The 25,305-nt window shown below is 38.3% G+C and overlaps 1 protein-coding gene across 3 annotated transcripts in view; it reads right to left on the bottom strand.

Moving 5' to 3' along the window:
• The window catches only part of ENOX1 (ecto-NOX disulfide-thiol exchanger 1), a 700,008-nt gene that overhangs the window by 80,600 nt on the left and 594,103 nt on the right, over positions 1-25,305 (bottom strand). For all 3 annotated transcript variants that reach the window (XM_053665398.1, XM_053665399.1, XM_037132222.2), the window contains 2 exons: positions 8,574-8,681; positions 4,419-4,475 (listed from right to left, as the gene is read on the bottom strand). In XM_053665398.1, the coding sequence (XP_053521373.1) occupies positions 4,419-4,475; positions 8,574-8,681 (165 nt within the window). The remainder of the gene's footprint in view (positions 1-4,418; positions 4,476-8,573; positions 8,682-25,305) is intronic.

Below are 25,305 nucleotides of genomic sequence, written 5' to 3'. Positions count from 1 at the left end.
CTTTCTGAAAGCAGAAACAAGGATGGAGGAGAGAATATTTATGGGAGTCTCTTACACCAAACTGTACCATACACCTCAGGCTTCAGCTGCCACTTTATTTTATTCCTCTTACTTGTTCCTATGTTTCTCGTGTCTTCTCCCTTCCCCTCCATCTTTTCACCAAACATACACATGTAAGGATCATAGGTGGAGAGGCCTCTGGGAGGAAGGTCATCATAAAAGATGCTAGATGAGGACAAGACTTTGATATCTGTTATGCATAATTACCAGGGACCAGGCTAGTTATTCAGCACTTCTAGAGATTGGAAGACTGCTTAAAGATGGAGGTGAAAAAAAATGTCATATCTTTGCTTTTTAGGAAAGAAAGTTTGATCTGGAATAACAGAAGTCTCTAAAGGAACAGTGATAAAGGCTAGTTTCAAACTTGGGTACACTTAAAAGGTTGAATTGCCCCACTTTCATTAATATATCCAGTTCCAAATACAAAGAGAACCTGTTTAAAACTGGTAAGTGCAGTCCTCTTGGAGAACAAGGACTCTGCATTCGATCTCCATTTTTAATGGTTTTCAATTAGTCTTCAGAAAACCTTATGGGCACGATGGGCTCCCAGAAAATCTTTTGATGTGGGGACAATGGTGGGTCTCATAAGGGTGCCTATGTTTGAGGACCTCAAGAACACCAGACAAGGTGTTGGTCAGATACTATTGTTGATCAATAAAAGGTAAAAACAACAGAAAAACAATAGTAACTGACCAAATCTACGTGTACCTAGCATCCCGTAAGCTTCTCAACTCTTGAGAGTAAGGCAAAAGGGTTGTTTGTAAAGTGCAAGACTCAACATATCTTCTGGTGGATCCCCCCAGGACGACGAATGGATACCAAAAGTAAGCATCTGTCACACTGTGCTCTGAATGCCAGACAGTTCTGTAAGTCTGGAGCTCCCTGCCAGACTTTATGACACAGCTATCAATATACAGAATCCCCTGTAAACAAATACAAGGGATGCAGATCAAGATTTATGGGCATGCTAATTGCAACATTATTTATAACAGCTCAAAAAAGGGGAAGTTAAAAAATGCCTAACACATATGCATGTGGTTCTATTATTTTATATCTACTTTATATAGCCATTAAGAATCATGTCTTTGAGGAACATTTGGTGACAAGAAAAATATTTATAATGAGAAATAAAAGAGTTAAAAAACCGAAGAGTGATAATATTTTTAAAAATTGTTTATTTATGGGTTTTTCTCTCTGGTCATATTCATGCATATGGCAGAAATGAACTAAAATGTTAATAAAGGTTATCTTTGAGCAATACAACACTAAGTTATTTTTCTTTAACTCTGTATTTTTTCTGTAATTTTTAGTTGCATATAAAATTTTCCTTTTTACTTTTATAATAGTATAGTTTTTGAAAACGCTTATCAACTCTCACAAGAATTCCCAGCCATATCAGCCCTGATCTACTGTATAATTATTAATAAATGATAATATAGCAAATCCCTGCCCTCATCTGTGACTAATTACACCCCCCACACACACACACACAATCTATATGTCTCTGTCAACAACCTCTGGACTAGAGGCTTTCTTTAAACCTCATGATCTGCATGAAAATTCATCCGTCAAAGTACAGCCTACTGTAGTAGATACTACTGACACTGATACCAGAATAGGTCATCAGTACTTGTTGAGTGCATACTCTGGGCCAAGTATTTATGTACGCACTTTCACTTAACACATTAAGGATGAGGAAGGTGAAGTTCAAAAAAGGTAAATAACTTGCCATGGTCATATGGTTTTTTAGTGAACAAAATAAATTCTTCTTTGACCACCACAGGGCTGGTAGAAACTTCAGATGACACCTAGACTGTATTTTGAACATTTAAAAATATTTCGTGAAAATATTTTGCCAGCATTTTCAATGCATAGCCACAAAATAAGTCATTTTTGTTCCTTTTCTTTCATATGACCTTAGTGGAGGTGCTAGGGAAACTGCCCAAAGGAGACAATATTAGAGACAAGAAAGAGAACAAATAATTCACATACTGGGAATCCCCTGAAAAAACAGGCAGTGGTTGTTGAATCTACCCTCGCCTTCTGCATGGTGAGAGACGTGGCCAGCAGTGGTGAGGTGCTGGGTTCTGCCCCTCCACAAATATCTCACCCTACCTTGCTTCAGGTGCTATTCTTCCCTCCTATCAGACTTGAACCTTATCTTTCAACAAAGCCCACATCATGGACTCTAGATGGGTATTTTTAAAATCTAAAAACTTTCCTCTAGAAAGGACAAAGACCTCAAAGATGATCTCCTTTCATTTTTCCCACTTAATAATAAATGCCTTTCAACATTCCTCAAAATAGAGCCTAAGAGATGGCTAGATATTGTGTTAGGCTTCCCTTTACATGTATCATCTAATTTGATTCAATCAGCAGATGAGTTTACAATAATAACAACCTCCTGCTCAGGTAGAACCTCACAATTCCCAAGATCTTCCAAATCCATTATCTCCTTTGCGTCTCACACTAAGCCTTGAGGAAGGAAAGACAGGTAATATCACCCCCACTTTACAGACCAAGAATTTAAGCACACTGCCATTCCTCCAGGCTTACTGGATTCAACTGCAGCTTCCTTGGGAGGCACAGACAGCCTGATGCTGAGGGGAGCACGTGTGAAAGTTTGGGCTGAGAATGTGGCAGCAGTGTGTCCCTGGTCCCTGGGAGGCTGAAGAGGAGCTGCAGGGCAAGATGTGGGGAATGAAACACTGGAGGAAGACAGATTCTACTTAGGTCACAACATCTCCTATGGGAGTTCTGAATGAATGTCTTCTTTCTCTCAGTTTTATTTATTCTTCAAAGTCAAGCCCAAATGCCACAGATCCAAGGAGCCATTCTTAATCATCCAGCACAAAGAAACCTTGATAATAACACCTTAAGGTTCACGTTCTTCAGCTCATTACACATCATGGTTTTTGAAGTAGGCACTGTCATCAATTTTTACAAATGAAGAAAAGGAAGCTTGGGGGGGTTAGGTAACTTGTCAAGTGACAAGTTACTTAATAAGCAGCTAATAAGCAGCAAAGTTTGAATTTCAAACTATATCACATCACAGCGGCCTCACCTTCCTCTACAATTACTGCACCTCGTATATTGTCCATGTGTTCTTTAACCCATCAACTTGTTTAAAAGTTCTTTGAGGACAGACAGCAAGCCTCACAATTCTCTGTAAACCAACCCCTTCTGTACTTAGCAGAATTCCATGTATGCAGTAGGTTCTCAATAAGCATCATATGTTAAATATCTGTTTGGTAGGAACAGTAATTAATAAGACAGAGCTTTTGGTACTCTGAATGTGAAGCACTCTGCTGTATATAATTAAAACAAGAATGAACATGAAATGTATAATTTCCCCTAGCTCTAGTTAATCAGGTTTATTACCATGTCTGACTCTGTGTTATGTGACAAGGATCGTTTAGTAAGCATTTTCTGTGATGAGAGTAATCAGATACATACAGATATCAAATATATATTTTAAAGATTTTATTTTTATTTTTAGACAGAGAAGAAGGGAGGGAGAAAGAGAGAGAGAGAAATATCAATGTGTGGTTGCTTCTCACACACCCCCTACTGGGCACCTGGCCTGCAACCCAAGCATGTTCCCTGGCTGGGAATTGAACTGGTGACCCTTTGGTTTGCAGGCTGGTGCTCAACCCACTAAGCCACACCAGCCAAGGCTCAAATATATTTTTTAAAAGACAAAAACAAAACCATAAAACATATGGAAGGCCAATAATCTACATAGTATTTAATATTCTACCTGAGGCTAAAGAATTTCCAAGGCAAAGGGTAATTGACTAATTTGGGGCAATTCAAGGAACAGTAAAAGAGGAAGTCAAGAATGCTAACTGAGCTCTTATACCATTCTATCTGTATCAAGAAGACAAATGCATCATGCTACTGTTCTGGGTCTGAAATAGAAGATAGTTACACTTTCTGGGAGAAGAGGTTTGCTCTGATACCTCTTTAACATATCAATAATTTCATTACCACCTGCATTACACAGGCAAATTGAATAAATACATATGAAATATCCACCTTATTACCCTGTTGGGTCTCATTCCATCTGTCCTCCTAACACAGAATTGGTTTATAGTTCTGGAAATATAAAGGGATCAAACAAATTCATTGAGATTAGAATTACTAGAGATTAGCTCTAGTAATTCTAAATTGATAATCCGTAATCTGAGCTAACAATTGCAGTGCCTAGCTACTATATTTTATTGTTAAACCAAACACAGTAATCTTAATAAGCCACTGAGAGGTACACATCCTTTGTGCTACAAATAAAGTGCCACATTCCCGTGAGCATTCAACCAACATCAAGCAAGAGTAAACACCAGGTTTTTGGTACCTACATTTGTGTCCTCATGGCTGTGGCCATTGGTCTCAACCAATTCCTTGGTACCTTTTAACTGCAAATTAAAAAAAATTAATAAGCAGGCATATCTGTTAAGTGTGTATCATCCTATTAATTCTGTTTCATCTGACATAGCACTTTATAAAACTTCCAATAAGAAAAAAACACAGAGTACATAATTCTAATGAGTTTTATAGAACCCAGTTTGAGACCAATATTTTATGAAACTTGATGGCTGGCAAAAAATAAATGAGTCTTGGTTATTATTTTTTTTAATAATAAGGTTAGAAAGCAATTCCATAGGCATAGAATGTACAAAAAATTGGTTCTTAAGAATAAAAAATGATTTCATTTCTGAGTTGTATTACTATTAACTTAAACCCTGCAGTGCTTGCAAGTTGCCACCAGCCAAATGAAATTATACTAACTGTGGCTCATGAATGATGAATATTTTTGGTTGTTCTAATATGCTGCAGTGGGACTGTACACGTTCTTCTTAAAAACATATTTGAATGACTGGCATTGTTTCTTGAGGCTTCAGAGAAGATGATTTGCTTCTTTACATAAAGGAAGAACTAGGAAGACATCTCCTTAGTCACTGAGACGTTAGTAGAAAAGCTATTTCTCAAAAGAGATTTTTAACAGTGAATCTTTGAAAACACTACTCTCGACTCTCTGAAGGATTGAGAGTAATCAGCTATCAGGTGATTTCTGGAAACCTTTAATTGGCAATTTATCTAGCTTGACTCGAAGCAAAATGTGGAGGCAGAGAGCAAAGAAAGGCAAAGGGTAAGTGTTTCCAGTACTTCCTCCTGGATTATTATATTTTAGAAGTAGTGTCTCTGTATCTTCTTAATGTCTCAAACAAAAAATTTATGGTGGAAAACCAATGTTTAAAGTTTGAAAAAAATAAATACATGTATATCATCAATGTGTTTGATTTGAACATTGTTTTTTTTCTTGCTATTGTACATACTTTTTAATATTAAATATTAGTTGCATTTTAATTTATATTTTATTGTTTATGCTATTACAATTGTCCCCACTTTTTCTCCCTTTGTCCACCTTCATCCAGCCCCCCTCACTCAGGCAATCTCCATACCATTGTCTGCACCCATGGATCATTCATGAAAGCTTCATTATATTTCTTAAGGCAATCTCAAACTCTCAGCAAGAAGCCATATGGCTTCTCATGCTAAGAGAAGGGCTTTGCCAAAGAAAATGGTGACATGAAGAGATTGAGTGTGGGTAGCTGCTTATGGACCAGTGGAGGTGATTATGGCTTGTACACAGCACTCCAATCCCACTTACAAAAAAAATTCTGCCTGCTGTTCTTTAGGGCTATGTCATTGATATTTCTACACATAACAAATACAAGGGAGCAAGGGCAATGTGTGACATATATGAAAAGCACACAGTGATAAAAATATGATCTATTTTAAGTGGGCACAAAAGATCTTAAGAAAAGCCCTCCACGTTTTTCTATTGCAGGTATTTCTCATCTTCTTCCTCTTTATCAATCCTCTCTGCTCATCCTGCCTTAGGTCCTATAACTCCTGCTTCTGTGAATTAAAGTGACGTTAGCTCAGAAGGTTTTGTTCCTTTAGCAAAAGTACAGAACTATGCTACCAAAGTGTTCTACCTGTATACTCTAATTAGCATAAATGTGCCCCTTCTCTTCTTCTCTCCTTTAAATAAATTACATCTTCCTCCTCCTTGTTCTCCTTGAACTCTGCCCTATCCTTCTTTGTCCACTACCCACATGCTCTCATCTCTCCATGTCCACCAGTATGGTCGCACCCTGCTCTCTGCTGCCAGAGGATCACAGGTCATGTCTTCCTCCTGTAGGTTCCCCTTGCCCTACAGCTGAAGCTTGAGGCAAACTTCTGCTCTGCTCCTAGGGATTGGCCAGCTTCCCATTCTCCCTTTGCTGCTCTGCTCCTCCAGAAGGAGCGGCCCAACATTGTGTCTGATGATACCTGGGTTGTGAATACGCTCCAGGTGTTGAAAGTTACCACCTTTGTAAAGAAGATGAGAGGCAGGGGCCAATGGAGGCTGGAGGGACCTGCAGAAACTGTATCTTAGCAAATGGAGAACTGGGGAAATGAGCCTCCTTTCCCTGGGGGGTTGGGGCTTGCTGAGGGTAAGGCTCAGCCCTTAAAATCTAGTCTTTCTTTGCAGGATTCCCATGTCACTTTGAATAGCAAAATTCCAAGTCTTCCGAGAAGGGTGTATCTTTTCCTGTGTGTATGTGTGCATGTGTAATGCAAGACTCCAGACAAAAATAATCAGAATCTCTAGAAGGTAGGTCATTTATTTAGACCCTAGCTATGCAGGAACTGAAAATATGTTTACCCATGTAGTTACTCTACATGAGCCCAAAGAAAGTCTTGTGAGACAATGCTCCTGGAGATAGTGGTGGGTTTTTAAGTGCATGTCTCTGGGTGGGTGGGTGGCTACAAGGAGATGAAAGGAGCATGTCCATTGCACACTCACATCTGCAAGGGTGACAGCAGCTCCAGGAGAGGGGCTGTTGGGAAAAAACCCGGCTGTGCTAACAGCACCCAGACACATTTGGCAGCTATGGGCCCACTGAGACTTAGGTATTCTCAGTGCCTTTGCTTGGAAAGAGTTGTTTCATTCAAATAGTACAGTAGACTTAAAAACACTTCCTTCCCTGTGGTATTTCATAGGTTTTTAATAATTTTAGTTATTCTGAATCTTCTTCACATTCCCCATTTTTTTTTGAGTAATGGACAGTGAAGTGTGATGCTTCACCAACGATTGCGTTTGTGCTTTTCTCTTTAAAAATGCACACCATAACAATGCTCTATCAGTACTTTCTGCAGAACTCAGAATCTATGTTCATGACTAGGGTTTGGATTCTAATCAAAACAAAGGATTTAAGTTATTTAGAGGAAGAATGCATAGGCACACACACTGGAGTATAAACACCAAAGGTCAGACCTAATGTCGGTTCAATCAGGAGCAAATTTGAACCAAATAATGCAAAAGAGGAAAGAATGGTGACTTCCAGTCTCCTAGACAGTAGATCTTGTGAATTTAGTCAACAACATTTTTCAGCTCAATCTAACTTATTCAAAACCATCAGGTTCAGCCTCAGTCTGTTACTGAATATTTGTTCATTATATAAAAATAATGCTTAATTTTATAAAGCATCTTCATCCAAAGCTATAAAAGCTTATAAAGCATTCAACACCTTTACTTTTCCCTCACAAGCCACTTATACTTTTAGGGGAAAGTAACTAAAAATATGTTTTTTTGATCCCAAACCATTAAAAAATAAACACTTGTAAAATGACTGAGTCACAGCTGACTAGGGTCACACTCTCCCACCTTCATATTTTTTAAAACATCACTTTTGCAGTTACTTTTATTATAAAATAATGTTTTCATAAACCTGTGTAAGTTAACTTAAAACAACTTAAACTTGATTAGGGTTGGAGTTGCTATATGTGATTCTTCCCTCCAGGTGCCCTTTGTTTCATCAGGGGCAGCAAGCGCAGGCCCAGAACAGGCAAGCAGACACTGGGCTGAGACTTCACCCTGCGGCCGAGCCATCCATCTTACCTGCTGGCAGATAGTGCCTGCACATCCACTTATCAGTGTCAGGCCACACTTTAATATCAAAGGAAGCCAGGATGAGACGATCAGATTTACAGGCTTCATGCACAAGGTTTGGTTCTCACCATGGTTAGGTAAGTGCCCCAAAGCACAGGGAAGGTATTTTTTAAATATTGCTATAAATCAGTTCTTCTTATGCATATGTCTGCAGGAGTATCATAGGTTATGCTAAACTCATTTCCTCCTTGTTATACTTAAGAGGAAATGAGCTGCTTGTTTGGAAATATATCTGCACTGTCATATTTTCAACTTTATCAGTATTCTTTTGTCTTCTGGAAGAAACTTTCTTGCATCACTAGCAGGCTTGGGTAGTCTGAATAGGTACCTAAGAGTGCAAATAGAGGTGCTGGGAAAGAGATGATAAATTCCAGAGCAAAGCTGCTATGGGGCTGCACAGGGTGAAGGCTAGTTGTACCACAGATTAACTTGAGTGAAGTGCACTAGCACCAGAGAGATGTATGTCCGGGTCTGAACGGGTTCACCAGTCAGAGCTGTTGCCTTCACTTACTTGTTCCTGGAGAACTTTAAGTAATGCTTGTGTGTGTGACTGTTCCTCCTTTGCTTGTTCCAGTTCTGACTTTTTGTTGTTTAACTCTTCCTGGATGGTCAGCAATTGCTGTGAAATTGAAGGATATTTAGGGTAAGTAGGATTGAAGGCCAGGAGATTATAAAATATCAAAATATCCATTCAAAAACACGAGAAGAGTTTTACATACTTCAGTTAACTTTCGACTGTTCCCCTTTCCCTCAACTTAGTGTGCCCAGGGCTGCAGCTCATGACACACCATTGGGCTGTCTGTGAACTGCCACACGACGAAACAAGTCTGCTGTGGAATTTGTGAAGGAAGCATCATATTCCTTTTAACAAACGCATATTTGTGCAAATATGTAGAATAGGGTTAATAAACAACATATTGGTAGATGAAATTAAGACATAAAAATAGATTAATGGTCATCTTGTCCAAGGTTACTTCACTGTACACATGACAGTAGAGCTGCTTCTCCAAGTGGCTGGGACCATGGAAGATCCTTTTACATTCACTGTTATGACAGTGATGTTTTATTAGATCAGCACAACTGAAGTCCAAACTACAATCAATATGTCAACTGAGAAAACTGCTGATATAAGCTGTCAAAACACTAAGCTACTGCCTACACTGCTATTTTAAGCAGGGTCACTGAGGGATTTTTGTGAACCTTGAGCTTTCCCTGCCCTTTCAACTGTAATTCATATGGAGGCTTCCCTTGCCTGCCAAAAGCACAGGGCTGCCCAGCACCAGTTCTCTGGAACATGTTCTCTGGAACATGGTTATATGTTAATGCATACACAGGCTGGAGAACATTCAAGAGCTTCAAAACAGACCCTGGAAAGACCGATGTTGATTCAAAACTTCTTGACAACAAAGGACTGGTTTAAAAAGATAAAAGCACATTTCTTTTGCTATGGTACATAACAGATATTGGACTAATGGTATGAAAATGGTGCTTTCCTGCTTCTTTTGGTCCTTTTTTTTTCCACTCCCAAAATCTTTGGTGCGTTGACAAGAGGCTGGCTGCAGAGCTGTCTGGCCAGTTCTTAACTACCAAGTCCTGAATACACAGTGGCACTGCATTTCTGATTTTTAAACCCACCAGCTGGAAGGATTAAGTTAAATCTTCAAAGCTACTAGTTTTTGTGCATGTTGGGGGGTTGTGAGTACTCAGGAAAGCACATTGTGCTCTCCCATGGGCTGGCTTGCTCTGTTCCCTACTCTGGCACTGGATATAAACTAAAGCATATACTTTGGTCCTCTGGCATGAACAGTGATTTCCTTGCAATTTTCTTTTTTTTTTCCTTGCAATTTTCTAAAAACTCAGTGCCTCCCATTTCACCAGCTGCCCATATCAGAATCACATGTGAGGTAATACACACTTCCCGCACCGGCTCCCCAAACACTTTATGTGATTTAATTGTGCATCCATTGATTAAGGTACAGAACCCTGGGAGCCCATATTGTACTTTTGCACTGTGACAAGTACCTAAAATGACAGTTTATAAACAGTGGGTAATGACCTTGTTCCTTTATTCTCATTCATGTCTGGCCCACAACAGTTCAGAGGGGAACTGGTGCTCTGACTTTGATTATGCCAAGTAAATTTTTATATCATTAGACAATTTTAAATTTAATCCTTAAACCTCCTTTAAAAATGAGCCAAATGAAGGGCAGGTAGCTTATGCTTATTTCAGGTCCCAGCCCTGAGCAGCAAAAATTAGAGCAAGTGGTGTCCAGCAGAAGGGGCTTGGCTATACTAATGATGGCACATCTGTACAATGGAACACAATGCTGCCATTAAAAACGAAGCTGCACACATATCTCAGGACATAGAAAAATATCTGGATACTATTTCTGGGTTAGTAGGCTTAAGGATATTTGTTAGATTTGCTTGTAATTTTCTAGTACACCTCTAAGGAGCATTCACTGCTTTAGTGATGAGAAAAAAATCAGAAGAACTCGATTAAGGTTGGGGAAAGGACAAAGAAAGGAGTACTACTTGGATATAACTCTCAGCTTTATTACCAATGTGTGACTAACTAAGAGGGAAAGTAAGAACTCCATCAGAGTCTGCCATTTCATCTATACATTTATAACTCTTTTTCCTTCTATTAAAACACACACAAAGTCACAGGGATGCAATGTACAGCATAGGAAATATAGTCATTAATATTATTAAAAAAACAGTGTGAATGTACATGACACTACTGGACTATGCTTAAAATGGCTAAGATGGTCAATTTTATGTTATACAAACTGTACCACAGTTAAAAATTAAAAATTTTAAAGAATTAAACACACACACACATACAGGCCTTTTTCTTTTGATGTCACTTCCCATTTTTAAGCTTCCATCCTACTTCACTCTTCCTTAGTATCACACTTTCTATTTATTTATTTATTTTTAAATTTAAATTTATTTATTTTTTCAGAGAGGGGGGAAGGGAAGGAGAAAGGGAGAGAAACATCAATATGAGAGCAAAACATCAATGTGAGAGAAAAGCATCAATCGATTGCCTCTTGTACCCAGCCCACAACCCAGGCTTGTGCCCTGACTGGGAATCAAACTGGTGACCTTTTGGTTTGTAGGCTGGTGCTCCATCCATTAAGCCACACCAGCCAGATGGTAACTGTATCATGCTGTTTAAATACAATTTCTTCTCTGTCATTCCCGCTTCCTTTTCTTCTTACATGTAGGCAATTACTTTCAATGGCTTTTATTTTTTAAGTTTAAATGTGTTTTTTAAAAGCATATATTGTTATTTGGTGAGTGTGCAGTTTTATGTAAGCAATATTGTCATATTTATTATTTACTAAGCATTCTATTTTTAAGGTCTGCCCTTGCATATTAACATGGACACATGGGGTGTTAATGTCAATATGCATATGGGGTAGGGAAGAAGTAGGTTTACAGTTGTGAGTACATGAAACACAGGGCTTATTCTCATATTATTATTTATTATTGTATTATTTTCCATATGAACAACTGTAAACCTACTTCGCCCAACCCTGTATATCCAATCCAATTGCTTCTGATGATCCATGATAATCTATGGAGGGCATCCACTCAATTACACCTGATGTACTCTCCCCATGAAAGCCACCCAGATTATCTTCAATTCTCTCTCCCTCATACATGACTACGAAGGAACACGGAGTACAGGTTCCCTAATGGACTATGGGAGAATCTCCCTGGCATGTTTCCATCAGTGGAACTGCTGGTCCATAGGGCAGGCTTACGGAGTTAGTTAGCAGAAACTCCTTTATGGGATGGCTGTGCCAGTCTACCCACCCAGCAGCAGTGTGGAAGAGTTACTGTGCCCCACATTCACACTAGCACTTAGCACTATCCAACTGTCTGATAACATAAAGGGTCTTCATCCTTTAAAAGTTTTGTACTTCTCTGACTCCCTGTGATTTTAAGCACCTCATTATATGCTTGCTAGCTACTGAAGTTTATTTATACTTTTTAAAAGAATAAGTCAAGGTAGTGCTTTTTAAAGCTAGAGGACTTTTAAAAATGCTGATTCCTGGGCCACATACATAAGCAATTAACTCGGAATATCTAGGAGTGCAATCCAGGCAGCTATGCTTTAAAAAAAACTTCACATATGATTTCACTTATATGTGGAACCTAAAACCCAAAATAAACAAACAAACGAAACAGAAACACACAGATACAAAGAACAAATCAATGGCCACCAGATGGGAAGGGGAATGGGGCAAGAGTTGAAAAACATGAAGGGATTGAGAAACACAAATTGGTAGTTACAGAACAGTTATGGGGATGTAAAGTACAACATGGGGAATATAGTCAATAATATTGTAATTAACTATGTATAGTATCACATGGGTACTAGATTTATCAGGGTGATCACTTCGTAAGATATAAAAGTGTCTATACTATGCTGTACACCTGAAACTAATATAATATTGTATGTCATCTATAATTGGAAAATAAATTAATTTTAAAAATTAACAAAGTAAAGAACAAAAAACATCCACAGAAAATTCTAAGGTGCAGCTTCGATGAAAACTTGTTTCCTTTAATGCTTATTTAATCCTCATTCCACTACAGTGTGACTTCCACCCCTAGTATCCTACTCAAAGTGTTCTCACTAAGGTCACCAATACTTATTTCATTTCCAGGTTCTTTTTTTCCTTGATACCATGGTCTCTTCAGGTGAGTCTATTCATACCCATGGCTTCAACTACATATCTCGACCACTTGTGCTTTACAAAGCTAACTCAATAGTCTCTACCTCATTCCTACTACCCACTAGACACTTACTATCTCAAATAGTGCCTATTATTACCATCCTCCCATCTTCCCCTAAATCTATTTACTGTATGGTAAATCTTTAGCCTAAATCTATTACTGTATGGTATCTAGAATTAAAACTTTGAAGTCAAACCCTGTTCTTTCATTGCCCTCACAGCCTCTCTGCCTTCTCTCCATCCATCTTGGCTGTCATGGTAAGGCGGCCATCTCCTTCCCTCTGATTCTGCTTGTTTCCTGTCATTCACTCAACACTCCTGAGAGAATTGACCATCTAAGAATTAAAGTGCTCCTATGCTTAAAATACTGTTAGTTCCCCAACCTCTACTAGATAAAATGCAAACCACTGACCTTCCTTTCCTCCCCCAGAAAAAGCAGTTTCTTTCATAACTCTAATAAGCTCACTACCCAGCATTATGCCTGGCAGATACTTATTTATTTTTAGAGCCAACTTAAAGGATGCATTCAACTTTAAAAAATAATAGGAATCTTCCAGGCATAATGCTGGGTAGTGAGTTTGTTAGCATCATGAAAGGACCTGTTATTTCTGAGGAAGGACAAGAAGGTCAGTGGTTTGGATTTCAACTTACATTTGAACAAAAAAGCAAGTAAAGTATAACCAGAGACAGCGAAATTAGGAACAAACTGACAGTAACCACAGGGGAGGTGGGAGGGACTAATGGGGGAAGAAGGAGGAAGAGTTTCAGGAACAACTATAAAGGACACATGGAGAAAACCAAAGGCAGGTAGGATCAAGGGTGGGAAGTGAGATGGCTGGGATAGGGGGATGGGGTGGGGGGAAGTGGAGACAACTGTACTTGAACATCAATAAAAAAGTTAAAAAATAAAATTAAAAGTGTTTTCTATCAAAAAATAATAAAACCCCTTCTTTATAATATAAAGAAATATAATAGCTAATTTTAGTAGTATGTGAATTTATTTAACTACAAGATTAAAAAGGTGAGTCAAAATTTCCAGCATGCCACTTTATGCCATTTATTATGATATGCAAGAACTTTTGCTCATTTTATAATTTTTTAATAGAACTTTATCCAGTGTATTAAATTATCAAGTATTCTTAAACCTATGGACAAAAGCAAGTGATAACAGTCTCTTCTTATGTATTGATTGAGATAGTCACCTAATAAACTTTCTTGACCTTTAAAAAAAGAAAAACAATGCATTTGAACTAACAGCAACCCATGTTAGGACTTTGTACTATAGAAAAGAAGCCCATCTTCTAGGGAGACACAATTTCCCACTAGAGCATATGGTTAGGTAGGACAGTTGGACTTGATTTCATTGTCGCTCACCCACTTGGCCTGGTGCCCTTCTCCAGGACAGAACCTGCACAACTACATGCAGTAAGTACACTTGGGTTCTTCTTCAGGAAAGACCTCTTCCATTCATCCAAGCCAAGTTAGTTGCTGTAACTTCTATACTCCCAAAGTACTTAATATGGCATATTACATTTCATAGATATCTCCTCAACTAGACTATACCCACCAATGGTAGGATTAATTAATTATTTGGTTATCTCTAATACATAATAGGTGACAAATAAATGGATGAATAAATGAGCGAAGCAATACATGTATACTTGTTCTGGTCTCTTAAGCTTTATAGGATTAAACCATGATCTCTCAAAAACAAAACAAAACAAAACAAAAAATACACACATACAGGCAAAAACCAAAACAACCACAAAAACAAAAACTACCTGAGGCTCTATCACTGGGTAATTTATTGTTCTAGCTATATGCACATAGGAAAATTTCAGAGGAAAGTAGCATTTAAGACATTTTGGTTCATTATTCTGGCAGGTTTCTATGTCTTTCTTAATCTAAAGGGGAGTATTTCTTAAAAGGCTATGGAAATCCAGTCAATGAATATATAATTATGTAATTTTTTCCCATGTTCTACCAAAAAGAAATAATAACAAAGCCACCACTGGAGAAAAATTAAATCAACACTTTTAGACTGTTTTGTGCATTCTTCACAATTAATGTTTGCGTGTGTTTATAAAGCATAAACTCATGAATATAATATTTATGTATCCAAAGCAGTGGTGACTTAAAATTCTTCTTTGACTAGATGTTCTATAAAAACAATGTGGTAATCCACAACTAGATGATTTAAATCAGTCTCCCTGGTCCCCTTTCACTTGAAATTTATGAGCCTGTATAATATTCTTTCTAGTTTGAATTTTTAAGTACCAAAGTGCCTCAATTACAGAAGTTCACAGGCAGCTAGAACTTAATCAGAAAAGTCTCTTGGTTGGATTGGTTGACTGCAGCATAATTTTAATTTAACATTAGAGATTGTGGTATTAAACAGATACACTATTACATTTTTTGGTGGTTACAATTGAGTGTGTTCCAATTAGGCAATTATCCATATGCTAATCAAGGGCAAACACTGTGGTGGACAATAACAGGTAAACAAATGCTGCACCTGATACATCTTGATATTTTCAGGCCACTGATTCAATAGGATCATTTGTAATGCTCTTTGGGGATGTGGACTTCAATGTGTAATGGGTCTTTCCCTCTGACAAATTCAAAGAGCATTACAAATGTTATTTGGGGCCCCAGAATAAGTGAGGTCACATTTCTATTTTTACAGATGAGTGAGTCATATGCACACAGAGGTTAAGTCACATACCCAAGGCCACACTGTCTGGGAGAAACCTACCACATGCATAACTCAATTTTTCTGCATCAGACTATGATTTCTCCCTTAGCAACCATGCTGCACTGTCAATTTGAAATGGAAATCAGGACATGCCAATCTTAAAATCCTCCTAGCAATGACTTCTACCTAAGTGCTCACCATTTCCTTGAAGAGCTGGGCATACTTTTGTTTATACATCTATGAGTAGCATTGTGGATTTAAAAACTGTAATACCCCCTAGCCTTTTGTTTCTTACATTTTACAATTTTGTTACCAAGGTGGAGTTTTCATATAAAGATTATATAAAGTTATAACCTATGAAAATCACAGACTACAGTGCAAATATTCTATATGAAATTCACCAGCAGCATCTCATTATAAACTGACATTCACAGAATTGTGTTAACTCAGGAATCTAATATAGGGCTGGTGGGTGGCTGGGGGAATGGAGGTGGTGGTTGGCATTAAAGAGAGGACCTCTAAATAGAACACTGATTTTGTGTCATGCATGGTGGTAGAGGAATACATTTCCTAAATTTAGGTTGGTGGTAGGTAAGGTGAACTCATGCTACCAGGTAGATATATACTGATAGTGATTGGTACCTTCACACACAGACACATATGCGTGTATGCATGCATGCATATTGCTTCTCTTTCCATCTTCCTCTTACTTCAGGGTTTCCCCAATGCTTGGCTCTATGTTCAGTTCTTTGAAAAGAATCTGTTGATGCCTGGGCTGGTGTGGCTCAGTGGATTAAGTACTGGCCTGCGAACCAAAGAGTAGCCAGTTCGATTCCCAGTCCTAGCACATGCCTGGGTTGTGGGCCAGGTGCCCAGTAGGGGGCAAGGGAGGGGCAACCATACATTGATGTTTCTCTCCCTCTCTTTCTCCCTCCCTTCCCTTCTGTCTAAAGATAAATAAATCTTTAAAAATGAATATATTCATATGCATTCACTCATCAACTCATTCGATCAATTATTCATTCATTCCTTCAGTCAACACTGATGTACTATGTATGTAGTGCTGGGCCAGGTGATATGGAAGATACCAAGGAACAAACACTAAGTAGCCTGTTCTCTAGATGCTGGTTCATGAGAATGTGAATATATATATCACAATTAATTTAAGTGGTACAAAGTGCTCTAAGAATGAACTTAACCAGTGTAGTTTCCCTAGTAAAGTCTTAGGGATCAGTTTAGGCATGAGGAAAATGGGCTCAGGTGATCCATTTTGAATTAGAACTTCTACTTGTTAGAAATGAACACTGAATATTCATGCATAAAAGTCTGGAAACATGTGAACCTATAGAGTGTCATTAATTTACTATGTTTTGGGGTTGATTCAGTTTTAATAAATGCCACTCTATCTCTATACCTTTGCTGTAAGTCAGATGCCCTGCTTAGTGAACTATGCATTTAAGTCCAGTAGAATATCACCTAAGGAAATGAGGCCCAGGGACATCCAAATAGAAGTTTCCACCAAAGGCCATGGTGGATGTGACTGTGTCTGGATGGACTGTTTTACCATCAGCTCTATGTGGTGATGTCAATCCTGAACCCATCCCCAGTTTCCAGGGAGAGTTTGAGGTGTAAAAAATCAAGTTACAATATTATTGTAACTTAAGGGAAAGGCTTTGCCTAAAGGCAAACACATTTAATGGTGTTCCTGACAAAGGAGAGAAACTTGGCTCAGGGGAAAGGCAGTCATTTACCACATGGAAAGTACAAAGTTCACTTTTCTTCTTGGGAAAAAGGATGGAATTGAACTAGTTTAAATTTTCTTGTCACAGGAGGTGGTACGACTACTCAAGGTCTATTCTAGTTTAAAATGTCATCTGCTTCTGCCTGGGGATGAAACTGCACTTCAACTTAGGGTGAGAAATGAGAGTGACCAAGCTGTGGCCCGTTTATTGGTCCTGGAGCCAGCCTCTCCGCCTCTGGCACCATGACCCCTGGCAGAGGCCCGCCTCTGGGAGAGTGCTCCACTGTTCAGATGACTGATACTGGGAACATCAGATCACATAAATGAAACTGTGCTCAGAGCCTAATATCCTATTACACCAGGCTATACATATTTAATTCCTCGGGTCTTTCTTCATAAATCAATTCCTTCAGGCCCTTAATCTCGTCAATATCTTTTCTGATATTGAATTTTAAATGCCATTCTCATTGTTAGGCAGAAAGGCAATCTCTTGCTCATGATGGGATCAGGCTTCATTTACAGCCTAGAGACACTAGAGCTTGGCCCTGTTCCCTGACCGGCTATTAAGATCCAAATGTCAGCCAAAGCTGACAGCCCAAGTGCAGGCCTGACGGGGCTTGCCCTCTGGGGTCATGCCTATCAGTACCCTGGAAGCCTGCAGCAGCTCCAGGAGACTGGGGAAAAAGCAGAGGGAATTGTTTTCAAGGGTCTGAGACCTCAAGGTGGTGCCTACTCCCATGCCCAACGCCCCCCTCCACCCCCAACACAGGGATTTTCTGGATTAGAATCATTTGAACTTGCTGCAGGTACAACTGTTACATATATTTCTATATTTCTACAGTGGATTTGTAATAAACAACAATAGCAGTTTTTGCAAAGAGTAAGAACAAGAGTTTGAGCTACTTCGATTCATTCCACAGGACCTCTTAGAGGAATTTTTACATTTAAAATGTAGACCAGTGCAATGTGAGAACCATGAGTTGTATTATTTTTGGTTGGTAAGTGCAAATTTTAGTTTATATGTAAAATACTAAATTTTAATATTAAAAATTTAATATTGTTAATAGTTTGCCTTAAAATGAAAGAACAAATCAAGAAAATGCTTACATCAGTGGTACACTTAGTACACAGCTGTTTAAATTGGACTTTTTGTATTGGATTTATTAAAATTCATTCATTTGTTGGACAATTATTTACATACTGTGTTATATTAACTATGATCAAAGGATCAAAGTTCAAAATGTTAGGTAAACTAAAAAAAATTTTGAAAAGTTTGATTTTTTCCTTTTTATTGTACTATTTATTTATTTAGTTAGTAATCGTTGTTCAGTTACAGTTGTCCCGCCCTTTCCCCAATGCCCTCCCCTGCCCACCCCCCACTCCCACAGTCAATTACCATCTGATTGTCTGTGCCTGTGAGTCCTCTATCCGTGTCCTTTGACTTGCACCTCCCCCTTCTTTTTACAGGCATAATTATATGTGAAATTCAATATAAGAAAAATGTCACTGCCTGAATTTCTTTCTTGGCTATTATTATTATTTCCATTTCATAATTATTACTGGGAATAATTTTGTTATTTAGAGGAGGTGGACATTTACAAAAGGATCCTCTCTGAGTATCAAATTCCAGTAGGCACACCACTGGCAGGCAGCCCAGAGTCTGAGCAGGACAGGAAAAAAGGTGACCTTGGCCTAGTGAGCTGAGGAGAGGGGGAACTCTTTTAACAGACAATGCTTCAGAGACTATTTCTTTTACTTGGATATTCCCCTGGGAGGGACTTGTAAAAGACAGATACTTTTTAGCTTTTGTATAATTCAATGGAGTTACTAGTCCTGTTATACTATATCCCAATAAGGCAACATTATTTCACAAAGAAATATAGCCAAGAATTGGAAAAACAACAACCACAATCACCACAAGTCATTATTTCAAAGGTTAGCATGACTTGCTGTTCAACCTTGAAAAAGCCACCTTACTCCTCTGGTCTCCTCTTTTCCCTCACAACTGTCTCTCTTGAGAATAATTTATCATTTGCACACCAATATATCACTTTCTTCAATGAACACAGGAAAAGAAGATGCAAAAGTGGTTTGTGGTTTGGAAGGCTCGAAAACCCATTTTCTCTTCTGTAGATGATTTCTTTTTAAATTGTGTAATTTGGAGAATCATTTCAGCACCTGTTTTTTTTTTTTTTCTTTTCACTTTCTTCATGTTAACAATACTCAGCAGTGGTATACTAAGACACTAAAGAACATCAATTAAGTATGTGAGGTTCTTTCGACAGCAAAGGGTACCAAGTTAAAGGAAACTTCTGTCATTTTCCTCTTGACAAAAATGGAGAGATTAAGACCCAGCAAGGTCCAGTGACTTTTCACTTATGGGGAAATAATATTCAGCAAGAAGAGGTCCTGTCATTGAGCCCCACCCTAGCCATGCTGGTTGCCCTCCTTCTGCCACTTTTCAAAGCACAGCGCCAGCCAGCTGGAATTAACACCATTCATGCAATTCACAAGAGAAGGTGTCAAATGCCTTGCTGAAGTAGGAATATATGTCAGTGATATTCTCCCCATTACTGTTGTTGGCAATTCCAGTGCAAATGATAATCCAATTTGCTGGGATTTATTTATTCTTATCACTTTCTTTTTCGCAATTATATGAAGTAGTCATCACCCCAGCCTCTGGGTACGTGTCAGCTGGTAATGTAGAAATTTAAAATATTAACACACTTTCTAGCCAGGTTGGCTCATTTACTTCAAACAAAAACCTGATTGAACAGCTGGGTCTTGTACTGTTGCCCAAAGGCCAACAGAGATTTGTTCCATCTTTGCAGGGTTTATAACCCACAGCAGACATTACCATCATCACTGACTGCCTTCTTCGACTGCAGTCTTAGGAAAGTAGTGTTTGACTTATGGTTATAGAATAAGAATGTGTTGGGGTCTTGAGAGCTTTTAGTTGTATCCTAATGATGAGAAAGTTCTTTTCTTTAACTTTTATTTTATTTTCAGAGAGATGGGAAGGAAGGGAAAAAGAGAGGGAGAGAAGCATCTATCGGAACGCCTTCAACTGTGTACCTGGCCCACAACCCAGGCAGGAGCTCTGACTGGAATTGAAATGGTGATCTTTCGGTTTGCAGGCTGGTGCTCACTCTGCTGAGCCACACTGGCCAGAGTGAGAAAGTTCTAATGATCAAACATGTTCTTCAGATAAACGAAAAGAGAAAATATAGCTGAAAGTTTTGCCTCTACATCAGCCACAGATGACTACAGATGGAAAATTTTCTGTATTGTGGGTCTGGAAGGCCTTTATCACCTATATTGTTAAGTCCTGATTAACTGTAGAACACTAGAGAAGCTAATTCAATGATTACAATATTCCCAATTTTTCTTTGTTAACATAAGTTAACACGTTTGTGACTAGGAGACTCTGACATCTAAGGACAGGGTGCAACAAGCTCTGCAAATAAATGGGCACATTCATTTATCACAGGAGAAGTGTAAGGCAGGCACATCTGCTCATTCCCCCAAAGTTTCAAAGTTGCTTTAACATACTTATGGTGGTCTGGAACCCCACATTCTGAGTCTCAGAAGTAATCAGAACCTCTTAGAGATTCTGTTTCACTGGCTCCCTGCTCCAAGCCCTGGATAGGGCCACAGCAGACAGAAACAGCTTCCTTGCATGACTTCACTCACCTGCAGGTATTTCCTGTGGCAGTTACACAGGTTTGCCTTGTCTCTGAACCTCTGAACTGCAGATTGTCTTCAAGCAGGGGTGGGGGGTGGGAACAATAGCAGCAACAACAGAAGACTTCAACAAATAGTGCTGTTGCAAATACTCTTAATATTTGGGGCTGAGATCTTTTTGGTAAAATAAAATACAGCACCACCCAGCTTACATAGATTTCAAAAGTGCAGATAGAAAATGACCATTTTAAACTAATCTTCTCTACTTCAGAAACATTAAATATACAAAGCATTAAGAAGTGAGTTGAGCCCTGGCTGGTGTAGCTCAATGGATTGAGTGCAGTCCTGCAAATCAAAAGGTTGCAGGTTTGATTCCCAGTCAGGGCACATGCCTGGGTTGCAGGCTGAGTCCCCAGTGGGGGGCTCACAAGAAGCAACCACACACTGATGTTTCTCCCCATCTCTTTCTCCTTCCCTTCTTCTCTAAAGAATAAATAAATTAAAAAAAATTTAAAAGAAGTGAGTTGAATTACTCAGGCTGTTTATAATAAATGATGTCAGCATGGTCATGAATTATAACAGAAAAGAAAGCAAAGGCTCTCAAGGTATTAAAAACTAAGAGAAATTAGAGCTGTAGCTTCACCCTTAATGTCCGCATCAATTTGCCCTGTGATGAAGTGCTCCTCCAGCCATAGGCGGCCCCCAACTCACGATCAGCAATTGCATGCATTTTAAATTTATATGTGGAAGTCTATCCACGTCCTTTTAATGAAAATTTCAATCACAGGTTTTGCTGAAGTAAGCTGAAAGGCTCAGCTCCTAACAACGATGTCATAGTTAAGATCATCATCCATGATATACAGCTAAACAGGGTATAATACCAAGGTTAGTGTTGAATTTAATTTTTCAAAAGGAAAAAATAGGGTAACCACAATTTTAACATCTGCTAGTACACTTTGTGCAGCAATCTTTTACATTTTTTGTTTTCAGATGTCGATCTGAAAATGTGAATCATGAAACAAAACAAGTGATATAAAGCAGTTACATTATAGTCAAAATAATTGTATCGGAATTAAAAGGATTATATCAGGATTACTCTGTGAGGGTTAAAAAAATAATTCTATTGCCACTGAGTTCATTATGGATAATCCTTAACAGGAAAGGTTATCTCTTTCTCTCTTTTAAAAAATATTTTATTATTTATTTTTAGAGAGAGTGGAAGGAAGGGAAAATGAGAGGGAGAGAAACATTGACATGAGAAAGAAACATTGATTAGTTGTGTCCTCTACGCCTCCCAACCAGGGACCAAGCCTGCAACCCAGGCATGTATCCTGACCGGGAATTAAACTACTGACCTTTAGCTTTGCAGAATGAGACCCAACCAACTGAGCCACGCTGGTCAGGGCAAACAGTATAAATTCTTTTTTATTTCAAGTTGTTAAAAGACGTATTTTCCTTTGGCTGTTTTAGTTCTAAGTCATGAACAGATATTCTGTACCAATAAAGTAATTGTATTAATCTGGTTTAATATGTTAATAGGATCATTATATTAATAGACTTTTGTAATATTGAACCAAGCTTGCATTCTTGGAATAAATCCATTTTGGTGGTTTACACAATACCAGAATAAATTAGCTTTTTAAAAAAGAATTTTAAATCTACCCTTATAAGTGAGAGTGACCTGTAATTCCCCCAAACCCCTTCCCCTTTTCCACTGTCTTTGTCCTGTTTGGTATTAAGTACACTGGCCTTATGAGTGACTTGGGACATGCTTCCTTCTTTTCTATTCTCTGAATGACTTCATAAAAGATTGGCTTAATCTTCCTTGAATGTTTGGTTGAACCTCTCTGCAAAGCCATTTTGAGTCAGTTATATTGGTGCAAGATTTTAAGAAACTAATTCAGTTTTTTTAATGAGGTCATTTAGGCTTTTAATTTCTTCCTGATTTAGTTTTGATATGACATTGTTTTCTATAGAAATGTGTCTATATCACCTGTTAAAAATTTGTCACAGAGCTACTCTTGATATTTGCATATCTCTTTAATCTCTGTCACATCTGTAGTTATACCCCATTTTCATTTCTAATATTGTTTATTACACCTTTCTTTTTTGTGATTACTGTTGAAAAAGATTTTTAATTTTATTAGTCTTTTCAAATAAACAACATTAGGCTTTGTTGATCCTCTCTATTGTATGGCTGTTTGCTGTTTCAGTAATTTCTATCCTTATCTTTATTTGTCCTTCTCTCTTTGTGTTTATTCTTTTTATATAAGAATTGGATGCTTACTCCAATATTCTCTTCTCCTGAAGTAGACATTTACATTTTTAATTTTCCCTCTAGGTTCTGTTTTATTTGAATCCTACAAATTTTGATATGTTGTATTTTGATTATCAATTATTTTTAAATAGTTTAAAATTATAATTCTGATTTCTTCATAGGCCTGCGTGTTCAGATGTATGTTTTTAAAATTTCAAATATATAGAATTGTTTTAGTTAGCATTTGTGACAATGATTTCTAAAAATTTTGTTGTGATAAGAAGATGAAAATACTTCTTTGAAATTTGTCGAGACCTCCTTTAAGATCCAGTATAGGATTATTCTGTTCTAGGTATATTTGATAAATACAGTTTTCTATATGTGCTCTGCTGATGAAGCTTACAGGGGCTGAGTTCTATGTAAATGCATCATTAACTGCAAACATCTGCAGAAAGAGCCAGAGGAAGGAAACAGCAGAGCTGCTTAGAAAAATGTCCTTATTCCCTAATATCTTCTAGGGTCTTTCACTAAAGAGTGTGATTGGCAGCTTTCCATTGTCCTTTATAACTAATTTTGTGAAACAGTCTCATTTTCAACATTAGAAAGAACAGTTAGGAAGAAATTGTAAGCACTGTACTGTCTGGTTTGGAGACTCATCACCCACCCTTTCTATGCCTTGGTTCCTTGGGTAAGCACAGTACAAATAAAAACATCATTAAGGCTTCCAAAGCATCCATCTGGATAGTAGAAAGATGTTGTCTGAATAGAAACATTGGTGAGCAAATGTACACCCATTCAGCAAGAGTGAAAACACAATGGCTCATTTCCTGCAGTTGAAGTCCTTCTTTCAGAGTGCTGAGGCCACACCAACTGCCCTGAGTAAGGCCAGTGACTAGTAAGCTCTGTAGGATCTTCATCACCAGCAGAGAGCATGTGACCTTTAAAGAGAGATGGACCTCATCAATCCTTAAACTTCAACAAAGTCTCATCAGAAAGCTACTTCTGCTTAGTCAGTGAATGAGATTATTATTTATTTAGGCCTAAGTAGAAAAAGCAGCAAAGACTAAGAATCAGGTAAGTTGGTTTGGACTTTTCTGTCACTGAGAATAAAATCTGTGAGGTGACTCAATGATTTGTTCTTTCCTTCATTCATTTACTCAGATAGTTGTTGAATATAAAGTACTAAGTAAGCCATAAAAGGTTGGTCTTAGGTGTCAGAATTAGTTTCAACTCCAACATAAGAAGGCAAAAGAAACTAGCACTTATTTAACATGTCAGGGGAAATTCATAGCCCTTGTGTCTCAACTCATATTTTTCAGGGAAGTAGGAGACAGATATAAATAAATGTAAAAGGAAACAATTTTCAGAATGCAAACACCTACGAGGAGGTAGAGTATGAACTTGAGGGCCAGGAATCAGAAGCCCTGGGCAGCCAGATGAGACTGGAAGGGCAGGGGTCTTAGCTCAGTGACTTAACCTCACTGTTTGATTAAAACTAGGAAGTAAGTAGGGTAATGTAGGGCCTAGTAATGCCCCTCCTAGTTTTAACATTCTGTACATTGCAGTCATGGTGCTGTACTAACAGTGGTAAAATTGAGCCCAAATCCAGCCCAAATTTTCTATCTAATACAGAATTTTCATTGTTGCATTCTCTCATGCTTTCTTACTGTGAGTGGTCCATGTAGCCAAAGCAATGCATTTCACATGAGAAATGACCAGCAAACTGTGGGCTTCAAATCAAGCAAGGCAACCACCAGTGGGGCAGAAAGACCAGCCTAATCAGCTAAGTCCCAAGCACCTATGAGGGAAAGACTAGACCTGGGAGAGCTCCTTAAGTGATCCGGAGAGTCTCTGAGATCACTCTGAGCTCACATATCAGATGTAGAGTAGAGGAACTACATCAAGAACCCCCATTTTCCCCTTTTCTCCAAATGATAAATAGGAGGATTACTGGCAGGGAGGGGGACTATATTTGTAAAGAGAAACTCAGCATAACAGCTTTTTTATGGATTTTACAATTAGGTCATTGCCAAAACCTTCCTGAAATAAATTGAGTGGCGCTGAAGATAAGAAATACAAACCACGAGGGAAGAAATACAAACCCAGAAGAAA

This window comes from Artibeus jamaicensis, unplaced genomic scaffold, assembly GCF_021234435.1.
Source record: "Artibeus jamaicensis isolate MK-2021 breed Jamaican fruit bat unplaced genomic scaffold, CSHL_Jam_final contig_414, whole genome shotgun sequence".
NCBI classification, from domain to species: Eukaryota; Metazoa; Chordata; class Mammalia; order Chiroptera; family Phyllostomidae; genus Artibeus; species Artibeus jamaicensis.
Note: the sequence above shows the minus strand (reverse complement) of the source record. Positions and strands in the feature narration are given on the sequence as shown.